The sequence below is a fragment of the Nylanderia fulva genome, unplaced genomic scaffold, assembly GCF_048542155.1.
Source record: "Nylanderia fulva isolate GAGA-0341 unplaced genomic scaffold, ASM4854215v1 Scaffold17, whole genome shotgun sequence".
Taxonomy (NCBI): domain Eukaryota; kingdom Metazoa; phylum Arthropoda; class Insecta; order Hymenoptera; family Formicidae; genus Nylanderia; species Nylanderia fulva.
In genome coordinates this window covers 3,567,878-3,580,025 of record NW_028189945.1, presented here as the reverse complement: position 1 = coordinate 3,580,025, position 12,148 = coordinate 3,567,878, and the positions used below count along the sequence as shown (strand labels likewise).

The 12,148-nt window shown below is 33.1% G+C and overlaps 1 protein-coding gene across 1 annotated transcript in view; it reads left to right on the top strand.

Moving 5' to 3' along the window:
- The first annotated feature begins 626 nt into the window (after positions 1-626).
- The window catches only part of LOC114938133 (uncharacterized), a 175,474-nt gene continuing 163,952 nt past the window's right edge, over positions 627-12,148 (top strand). The window contains 1 exon segment of the mRNA XM_029311903.2: positions 627-1,390. Coding sequence (XP_029167736.2) covers positions 1,225-1,390 — 166 coding nt within the window. The 5' untranslated portion in view covers positions 627-1,224.

Genomic DNA, 12,148 nt, shown 5'->3' with positions numbered 1-12,148 from the left:
GCCGCTCGCGTATTCCAAACCCATCGTACTTCCTGTACCAATTTCTTTCCCCTGAACGACCCCGGATTTAATTAAATACAAGCAAGTACGTGTTTGCGAGTCTTCCGCGCCGAGGGAGACGATGACTGAAGGTTGCTGCATCTTGCACCTCGCGAATTCCGTACCTACGACGCGAAAGGTAAACTCTCACGCTTTTAATATCGATTCAAGCTCAGAATTAATTTCCAAATCTTAATTATTCGATTTATCTAATGAGATATGACAGATCTACGATCAAAATGCGAGCTATCGCTTTATCATTATTTATATATATCAATATTATTAAATATATCAATATTATTAAATATATAATTAAATATATATTACATAAAAGGCATTACGAAAATATTCAAAGGCTCTAAAGACCATTTGATATACACAAGCATATTTTGATAGATCTGAAAATATTTATGAGATTTGAATATAAAAATAATATACAACGCGCTGGAACGATATAAGTAGACGCATGCGCGAGTGAGAGAGAGAGCATGGGTGGTGAAAAGCGAGTGTTTCCATGAATGAAACGATCGAGGTTAGGGGGGACTCGCGGGGGAGGGAGACGGCATAGTGAGCGCGCGGCTCACGTGACAGAGTGAAGTGCGCGCGCGTTCGTTTCGGCGAGCGCCCGAAAGATGGCGCGGCTCGATCGCGCGACGGCGGCTAGCTTCAAACACCTGACGGCGGCGTAGCAGTGCAGCATGGACTAGTGCGGTGGGCGCACACTTCTTTCAAAACAGTAGCACGCGCTACCGGCTGACAGCTACGGTAATCTCCCCTCCCTTCTTCCCTCGTCCTTCTCCTGCCCTCGTGTCTTCGATCGTGTTGTCGTGTGCTCCGCGCGAATCCGAAGAAACAAAAAAAATAGTGCGGTTATTAATAAGTGACGTTCGTCGCGATTCTTCATCCGAGCAGCGGCTAAGTTCACATGGAGCACCGACGCCGAACGACGTCGACGTTCGCGCCGTTTCGAAGTCGTCGACATTTCGAGGTCGTCGCAGTTTCGTTTTCGTCTTTCGGTCGAGAGATTCTCGGATAAAAAGTATCGCGCGCGAAAAGTGAATTCGATAACACCGGATTCAGTGAATCGAGGAAAATGTGATCGCGACACGACGCGCGGTGACCGCGGTGCGACGACCCCGGGCTCGGGAGTGCGGAAAAGTGTTCGAAAAGTGTGTTTATTGAAAAATGACTTTCATCGGCCGGACATCGGTGAGGACAGTGTTCCTGACGTCGTTGCTGCTGACTTCCGCGGTGCTGCTGGTGCTGGCGCGCGCCGAGGATGTCGCGACCTTGGAGTACAACCTGGAATCGCTTCCGGTGTCCAGTGAGCAGCGGTCGCGTTCTGCTAAAGGTTGGTTTTGTTTTTTTCATTCGCTCTCGATCTATATATCGATCATCATCGAAATTTTTTATCAACCCTCGATTTTCTATGAGAAAATAATATTTTAATTTAATTATCTAATGTAATATAAAAATATAATATTATGATGAATATTATAATATAAAATAAAAAAAGATTGAGAAATGAGAAGAGTAAAAATGCGAGAAAAGATAATTTATTTTTTAATTCTTTATATTTTAATTGATTTTTAATTTTACGAGCATTTATGTATTCATAATTTTTTAATTACTCTCTCTAATGTAATAATTTAATATATAGTAATATTAGAAAAAAAGATTCAGTTAAATTTAATATCTACATTAATTAAAACATTAATAAATTATATAAAAATGTATTTATGATATTGGATATATCAAATTATATGCAAGAAATAGTAAGAAGAGAACAAAACATTAAAAATTCAAACTGTGCAAAGTGTTATTAAGTATACAATAATAAAACAATTAAATATTAAATTACTGGTAATTACGCTTATATAGAAGAATTATTTTTTTTATTATTCTTACATCAGTAATGAAAATATAATTATAATTATCACTTTTAGTTACTTTTAGTAAATATATTATATTTCATACTACATGCTTTATAACAAAAAATGCATCTACCTATATAAAAATATAATAATATAGAAGGGTGAGATAAAGAGAGAAGAGCACATCTAAGACATTTCATCGTCATTGCATCCTTATCTATCGACTTTTCTCTCTTTCATTCTCGCATGAGGATTTTTGCACTCTCTGGCGATTATTGCAATGACGGTGAATGCCTGAACTTTGTTGCTCGTCTCGGCTTTGCCGATGAAGAACGACCTTTGCACTCGCTTGCTTCTGTGAAAGTACGCTCGCTCATCTTCCATCGCGGTAAAATACTCCATAGAATTCTCTGTAAATCAGAAAGATTGCGAAATTTATCAAATATTTCCAAAAGAACGAGTCTATTTATTTCCATTAAAAATAATTACATTTACATAAAAAATTACTGATATTTACGATGATGTATCTTAATGTATATATAGAATTTATTTTCGCAAAATAGATCGAGAGCTTGTTATATTGATGTTCTGCTTAATGTTATTATATTGTTATTGTGTACAATTTAATTATGTGATAATATGTAGTAGGATATACCCATTTGCATTATAAATGTCGCTTATTTATATATATTTTCATACATGATCTTTCACACAAATTTATTAACGAATGCACATTTATACATTCTTTACTTTTAATCTATTATTCGAATTAAATATTAGTCAAATGATTTCACTTGATGGATACTTTTCAAACGCTACCTATGATTCGTTGCGCGTTTGCGATGCGTGTACAGTGTCGTAATTAAATTCAGTCCGATAATAGAGTCGGGCCGGTTTCTCAGGACGTTTAAAAATGCGTTCATTGTTGAGCCGCATCTGTCGTCCCGATCTTAAATCGATTAATTTGCATGCACTTAGAAAGGCGGAAGCACGTCGTCGCGCACGTGCGAATGTCTCGGTGAGACTTGACGAACCCTTTCACCCCGAGGTCCCCTTTGCGAGTACAAATTATTCGCGCGATCGCACTTTCTATTGGCAGCCGAACGCGATAAGTGCAATAGAGATAAATTTTGCTCTACATCGGACTTTTTTTCGCGATGATTGCATTTCGCGTTAGATCATCGTCAATGACTCGTTAGCACGCTTGAACGCGCCGCGGCGTAAGAAAAATATTGAGACTGTTGCTTTGCTTGAAATTAATAGATTGTGATTCTCTGAAACGATAAATGGCGGTTTAGATGTTTTCGCACACATTACAACTTTTCAGGCGCAATTGATATTTATTAAAGAGAAAGCAGCTGATTGTGAGAAAGAGCATCTGCTTCATAATTCATTGAATTCAATGCATAACGATGCATTAATATAATATCTGACTAATCTCTACACGACTATGTTTCATAATGATAATATATTCATTATTTTGAAATATATGATCACACACATGGAGATATTTTCGCATAACAGATTGTTTGATAAATTTATAGAATCTTTTTTTTTTTAATAAAGATAATGTTTCACATTTTGTTCATATACAGAAAGAATTTTCTCTTAGAATTTACTCTAAAAATCACTGTAATCGTGGGACAATATATGGTACTGGAAGAATTTTATAAGACATAAGAGTTTCTTTGATTAATATTTACCACAATAAAAGATATTAATATATATCTACTACAATAAGATATAAAATATGTTTGATTAATAATAATTTTACTATGTACGTAGTAGTAAAATTACTATGTACATAGTAAAATTAATTATGTACATATTAATATTTTTTATTGTGATAAATATTAATTAGAGAAATTTAAAAAAATTTTTCCAATATTATATTGTCTCACGATTATCATGATTTTCAGGGTAAATTCTAAGAGAAAATTGTATCCGTGTACACACATGTACACTCGCAAATATTTTGCGTTATTTTTACAAGAATATTCTCATGCAATTTTTTGCATTAATTTATTAGATCTCGATTGTTAATCTTTATACATATATTTGAGTTATTTTGTTAAAAATTGAAATAACTAAAATAGAAAGAAAACTTGGTATTCCCGAAAGATCGCCGAGATCGAATAACTTTCCGCGATTCAATCGTTCTTCAACGTGCAACAATGCGTACTGCAACGAATGCGTATATGCATGTGCTGGAGGGATGCGCGCGGAAAACGTTTCTGGCATCGGGCACCGTGTAAAATTCCTCTTCCAATCTTGATGCGAATAATATGTACGTGTCGAGGCTGCTGCGAAAAGGAGGGATCTCGTGCGAACGTGGCCTACGGATAACTGTTCGCCAGCCGCGGGCGTTTATTTAATGACCGCGGAGTTTACGATTCCTTAGTGTTATTTACAACTCGTAAGAGGTAATTCCTAATAAATCACGCAATACTAATTATGTGCAACCCGGAACCATAAGATATCCGATGCGTTCGCGAAATTTATTCGATTTTGTTCCGTTATCACTCTTTTCTTTGCGCCACCTATAAATTCGTATCGATGTCAAAATTCTCTAACTTTCGAGAAATGTTAGTGTATTATTTTGTATTGTAATTACTTTTTTTATTAATGACAATATCTTTCTACTTTCACAAGTGAAGAAATACTGCTCCGATAATATTTTCTGCAAATATTTTGCACATCACGTGCTCTACCACTTTTTCTTGAACATTCTTTAATATAAATTATGAGATGTTGCATCTCACAAGTTTAACTTATTTTGGAGTGATAAAAAGATTTTTATAATTTTATAAATTAATTTCATATTTTTTTAAAATTCTAACTCTCATTTATTTATATTTAAAAGAATGATTAGCTTTATTTAATTAGCATTAAAGAAATAATAATTTGACTAAACACTACGCTATCAAATTTCACTGATAATTAGTAAAATGTTGATTATTTTAAAATATGTGCATAATGATGGGAATATTTTAGTAATTGTTTAATAAATTTAGAATATTTTTAATGAATAATTTGTGAACTCTATACACACACACACACTTACTTTAATAAATAAATTAATTTAATTAAATGAAGCTAATAAATTTTTTGAATAAATTGAAGCTAATAATTTTTTAAATGATGATTTAGTAAAAGTCAGAATTTGTAAATAAAAGTTAATAAGAATTAAGTTAATTTATAGAATAAAAATCTCTTCTATTTATAATAATTTAAAATCATATATAATACATTTCATATTTTATATTTATTTAATCTTTGATTATATTTAATTTATTTAATCTTTGATTATATTTAATTTATTTAATCTTTGATCGTATATATTTAATCTTTGATCGTTATTTCTTGTGTGTACTTTGGAATCCTTTTAATCCCAAGAATAATTTTATAAAATCTATAAAGATCGGTTTTAATTAATAACGCGTATGAAGAGATGATAAATGTGAGAATTTAATTTAACTCAAATAGAAAGCGCGTTATATTTCGAACTGCAAGTGCAACTCATGGTTTTCTTTCGGCTTTCGATAACAGGATTTATATTATGAGATATAGTAAACCTTATCAGAGGACTACCGACACAGCATTCACTCGCGTAGTTTGCCAGGATCGCTGCGAAGAATAGATTGCAATAGAATGCAATTTTCTAAGAAGATTCAGAATACTCGGCGTACATGCAACGTTAGATAACCGTGGGAGATTTAATTAAGATAAAATTACTCTCGGCAGCTTATTCGATCCATCCTATAATCGTGAAATCACGTACCAATTTGTAGTATTTTTATTTACCTTTTACGATTCCGCAATAAGCCATTATAAAAAAATGTTATATATATATGAGAGAATATCAGTGAAAGCAAACTTATCCATGATATTGATTGATTAAATTAAAAGGATAAATTTTATCCACAATTTATTAAATTCTGGACAAAAATAATTTTTAGAAATAATAAATTTTAGAAGTAAAATAAATTTTGGTTAAAAATGAGATTTTTAAATTTAATAAGTAAACACTTAATATAAGTGTAAGTCGAAGGTATAGTGAAGTATACATACAATTAAAGCTTCGTATTAAATATAATCTGAAACGAAAAAGTTGATTTTAGATTTGTTCAAATATACAATTTGGTAAATATTTTTTGAACCCACTTTCACCGCAATTTGCAGTGCAAACATTGCAAAATCGTATTACGCTCAGAGATATAACGCTTACTTTTCTTCCAAGACCGTGTCAGCGCTGCCTCTTTCGTATATAATTTGCGCAATGTTTACTACCGACGCTCAGTATTCGCGCAACGTTTTTCAAGGACGTACGTTTCGAGGAGGAACCGCGACGAAAATTCGCGAATTGATTTACGTCAAGTGAATCTCTCCGGAGAAAGTTAAAGACTGATAATCTTTTCGCACGTGGTGCAAAATGTACTTGAAATTCCGACGGCGATGCTGGTCCTCTCTTCCTCTCCCTGGCCCCCTCTTCCTTCTTTGTTTTTGGAGGAAATTTATGATCTGACCAAAACGCGTTCGGTCACTCCTACTCATGCGAAAGGTATAATTTTATAACCGGTCATAATTAGAGACATTAACTTGTGCTTAGGAATCTTTGCTCGTGCGTTCCACCACGAGCATTTTCTCTTTTAGCGACGCGCGGTTATTTCGCTCCTGTTATTATACCAGAACAATGAATAGTTAAAATCTCTTTACTACCGCGCGAGAGCCGACCGAAAAAATTTCCTCAGGGCAAACTTTCGGCAGATTTATTGAACGAAAGAATTCTCGCGCGTGCTCTTCTCCTTTTTGTATTTTTTCTTTATTATTTAGCGTGTCGAAATAATATATCGTAACCACAGATCGTAACGCTATGCCATATTTTTTTACGAGAATTCCTTGATGAATACAAATGTAGACCATACACAAGTAAACGTAGAATTTTTAAACAAATTTAATACTTGTGTAACATTTTACTGAAACAAAATTATTTTTTATCTTAATTTATTTTTATCACTGTTCTTATAATGCAATAAATAATTTTTAATATTATATGATTATATTACAATAGTAAAAAAATAACAGATTTGCCTACTTTTCTGTCTAAGAAAAGTTTGCAGTTATAAGTTGTAACTCATTATCAGTTTTGCAATAATAATATCGATGATAAATGCCAAGTTGATTTATGCGCTTTAGTCAGTTATTACAAGATAACGTCGAAGAAATAAAGCAAATTACGATGTGAAACACGTGGCAGTCGAGAAAACTGTTGTTTCAATTATGCAAGTGATAAACAAGAGTCGTCTGTCAATATATAACGGCTTTTTATGAGATTGTATTTTTTAAGAATAATTGTTCAAATTTACTTAAACCTATGCTACAATCTTATGAATGTGAGATAAAATTTTATCGCAATAAAACTTTCTAGTGTGAGTTATTATCCATCCATTTTTTACTTTTACATTTCTAAGGTAAAGAACGGATTGAAGAGACAATTAGCAAGATGTACGTTTTTGTTCCAAAGGAAATCCGCGAGACCGACATTATTCACGATTGTAAATCACGTTACGAGATCAAATCTGTTTTGTAATTTTCGCGAAAAGGATTTGAACTTTTTAATCCTTCGAATGGGGTAATTAAGCGAAAGTAAGAGAGCTCTCTTTTTTATTTTAAGCGAACGAAATTAGTAGGATTTGAAATCCGTGTTAATCTCCAAACTAATCGCATGCGCCAATCTTTCAGATGATTATCACCGACCGCGGAAACGATTGTCTCGATCAGGTAATCGCGAGAGAGATTTCGACGTCGCGGCCATTAGCGGGGAAAAAATCGCGATTTATCAACCAGTCTGGTGTTTATTAATCAACTTCGTAATGCGTCATCTCTCTCTTTCTCGTCGCGATAATTATATCATCTCGCAACTCGTCCGTTTGTTTGCGGTGTGGAATGCGCGTTTTCTTTAGCCGCGATTTATTTCAATCGGTTCCTTTTAATAACGCTCGTTTAGGGTGTCTAGCGGCCAGAGAAATCTGGAAAACCGGGCATTTTCAGGGAATTTGATATAAATCTGGAATTGTCAGGGAAAAGTCAGGAAATTTTACTATTTATCTGGATTTTTTCATATTATTCTACATTTGTCTCAATAATTTGAAATTTTTTATTAAATAAATATAAACTTTTCTTTGACTCCCAGCACGCTAATTTGCTGTGTTGTTAAAAATCAATTTATTTACAGTGTGTTCGTTAATTTATATTTTTAACGTCGTGTTATTTTATTTCAATGTGTTTGATAGAAACAAAACTAAAAATTTGATATAATATAAATAAAAAAAGGTGATTATTTAAATAGTTTATAGTGAAATGTTTGTTTCGATTATCGTACATACCATGCAGATTGTATAATTGATTTAAATTTTTGTTTTAATTTCCGAACCTTTCCATTGTTTGCCAAAATATCTCAAGGATTTCATGATTTAACATTTAAGTGATTGATCATATATAGATATAGGTAAATGATATATTTGGAAAAAGTAGTACTAAAAAAATCAGGGGAAAAATGAATTCCTGGTCTTGGAAAATCTGAAAAAATCAGGGAATTTTTTTCATTGAGTCTCCTGGACACCTTGGCTATTTCAATCGGTCCCCTTTCATAACGCTCGTTACTTCGTACACACGATTAAAAGTATCGGTGACATTCCATCGACGGCACAATGGCGCGTAACCGGTAGCAATAAAGAAAAAAACGCATTCCCGCATTTGGCGTAAAGGCGTTAAAGGCGTAATAAGAAGGATATCGAGACGGGAAGGGGAAGGAAAAACGCGTGCAACTCGCGTGTTCGCCGATACATCGAACTCTCGAACGGAACTGGATTTGCTTTATTCTCTAGAGAAGAATGGGAGGGGGATATTTTTCCATTTTTTATATTTTTATACTTTTTTCAAGAACAAACTTGTTTCTCGGAGACTAATTAACGCTTCGAGGTGTGAAAATTCTTTGGCATAGGTATACTTTGTTCGTTGAATGCAGCAGTGAAATTTTGGCTAAATCATTGCATTTATTGACTACTGTTGGATTTATGAATTCCAATTAGATTAATTTTAACCCTTTTAAAAGAAATCGTTTAGTCTCGAAACAGGTTTTTAGTAGCGGCAAATAAGAGAGTACATTTTAACCGGTTTTTAATCAAAGCTTTTAGGGTTCTTTGTGTATGCTTCGTTTATATCTTCTATTTTTTTCATGAGATCAGCACGCGATTATATATTATTTTTAATATATTATAGAAATATATGTATATGTGTGTGTACCTATATCTTTAGCATTTTTTCAACAATTGCATTTACGCGAATAATTCTTAAAGAGAGAAAAAATCGAGAAAAATACTCATAGAGAAGAATAGTAGACATTATTCATCTAACCCTTCAATTATTTTCATTAGAATCATAAAGTGAGGCTTCTGCATGACGAATGTAATAGGGACGAGTGTACGCACTAATTAAAAAAGAATGCGTAGAGTAGTGGGATAATTATCGGTTGGCAGTCGGCCATGCAGGTGAATGTAACCCTCTCGTAGCATGCTAGATACTTACAGATTGGAGAGGGAAAAAGAGAGAGGTGGAAATCGCGCATTCTCTCTTTCTCTTTTTCTCTTTCTCTCTCCAAGTCGGTTCTCCAAAGGAGGTCCTATCGCTAGAATGTCGATAAGGATCCGCGAAACTTGTTATGCGAACCAGCAGCCGCAATATTATGAAATTTGTATCACTCGTGTGTTAACGGAGATGATTATCTTAGTGTTTACATTAATTCGCTTATTTAGCAATTATACTTTGTAGCGATAATATTAATTATAAATAATTACCCAAGTTATTAACTTGCAGTCTACTAATACGTTATATTTTTATGCGGAGAAAAATATTACATGTTTGTGGGAGTATTGAGTTAACACAGTTTGCTTCTCTAAATTTTAATGTAGAGATTATTTATAATTATTTTCTCTCTCTCTCTCTCTCTCATATACACAATTAACATAATTACTATAATACTGTACAGCTTCTTTCATTTCTAACAATTTTTTTCAAGATCTATGAACATAGTTTGCGAATTATTTATAGCTTGCACTATTTAGAGAAATATCTACAATTAATAATTTTGATAATACTTTTTCGAATGATTATATGTAATTTGACGTTAAATATTTTTACGCGACGGTCGTATAACGAGAATGCGCTGTTCTAACAATAAGAACTCAAAGAGACGCGTTGCAATATGCTTCGCATATGTGTAACAGACATGCAACTCGATGCAGCATGGACAGGTGAAGCGAACGAGCGAGCGGTGAACGAACGCGGCGCTCCTGCTATTTTATATTATAGAAGTTAGCCTTTTCTCTCTCTCCCTTTCTGTCTCGTTTCGCGGCTCTATACAGCCTATGTCATTATCCGTCATTACGCCGTTGGACAACGGCGAGAAATAGCTCCGGACGAAGGGGGAGATTCACCGTGTAAAATCCTGGCCGATCGCATTCGCGCGATGGTACCTGTAATGTGGTTGGTTTAGGGCTCTCATCGGACTTGTAACGTGTTATTTTGCCCGAGATTATCTCGATGCATCGCCTTGACTTTTATCAGCCAGTTGTGCGCGCGAGTTTTTAAATATTTTCGCTAAAAATAATATCTCTCTATCCGTAAAGAAACTCTAAAACAATTGAAAAAATTAACTTGGAACTATAATTATAAATTAAGACACCTTTTCTGATTTATTATATATTATAATATAGATTGGTTTATAACAATTTCAGTATTAAACTTATTGTCGTAAATTATCAATTGCAGATAATTAAAAATTTTATATATATATTTGTAGGAGAGTTATATTTTTTCTCTTTACAATCTACGTTTTTTTTATGTTGTATATTTTAAATATCAAACATTCACAATATAATCTCTACGATTTCTTCCTCTCGCAATATGAAATATTAAATTCTTTTCAATTTTTTTTGTGTATTTCTCATTATATCTTGGCGAGCGAATTGATGATTATTATACGTCGATTACATCGAGAGATGACAGAGATCCGTTCATTTTGCCGGACGTTTTATTTCCTGGGTGAAAGCCTTTTTGTAAATTTTTTGCAATAACAGATAGCCCGATAGAAGAATTTCCTGATTCTCTTTCGATCCTAGTCCTGTAGAATCGCGCGAAAGGGAAAGTTCATGGATGCGCCAGGAAATATTATTCGCGATCGCGGTTCTCTACGGCCAGCGGGAAATTATCGTTCTTTCTATCGTCTAACTTGACGGAATACTGATGAAACTGTCAGACAAAATGAATAGCGGATGAACGATTATTAGTATGCATTCTTTTTTTCCATCATACAGTCTGTCAGATATATATGATGCTATTTCATGATGATGCTATAAATCGCGTACTTATTTGAAATTATATGAAAACTTCGGTTTGTCTACTTTCTAATATTTATCATTTTTAGGTTAACTATTGCACATTAATACTTATTCTTTTAGAGAAGAGAAAATTATAACAAAAAATGCGATGCATCAGACATTTTAAATAAATTAATAACAAATAATAAACATCTCTGTTCTTAAAGTAGCATTTAAAGATATATTTAAATAAGATTTTCTCGAATTTTTAAATGTTTTTTAAATTAGCAGTAATTTTTATTAATTTATACAGATGTACTATTTTTTGTATAATTGTTTTTTTATATTTATTCAATTTAAATTTTTCATACTTTGTTCACATTGTGTAATTTTACATGTGAATCTTACAATTAGTTACGTTAGATGGAGATAAAACTTTTATTCATTTATCAATCTATATTTGTCATATTTTCAAATTAAAGCATTCTTATATTCTTCACTTTGCAATTTCAATGAAATGATTGAATGCTGTCTCGTAAAAATTCTATTACATAGGAACAATATAGGTACAACAATAAAAAAGTTAAAATAAAAATATGACAAATTGTGTAGCAAAAAATTTTGTCTTGCCTTTATATAATTGGAATATTAATTAATAATTTTTCGGCGAATCATTAACCGATATTATGCGTGTTCATAACCGTGCATGACGATCTTAAACAGGTTTTTGAGCAGCGTTGAAAAGTTTGCCGGAAAAAAATTTCTAGCTTACGAGCGCGAGTCGAACTTAAACTTGAAATCGAAATCATCAGCCTTCATTGCCGAAAGCACTTTTTATTATACTTTCACCGTGAATTA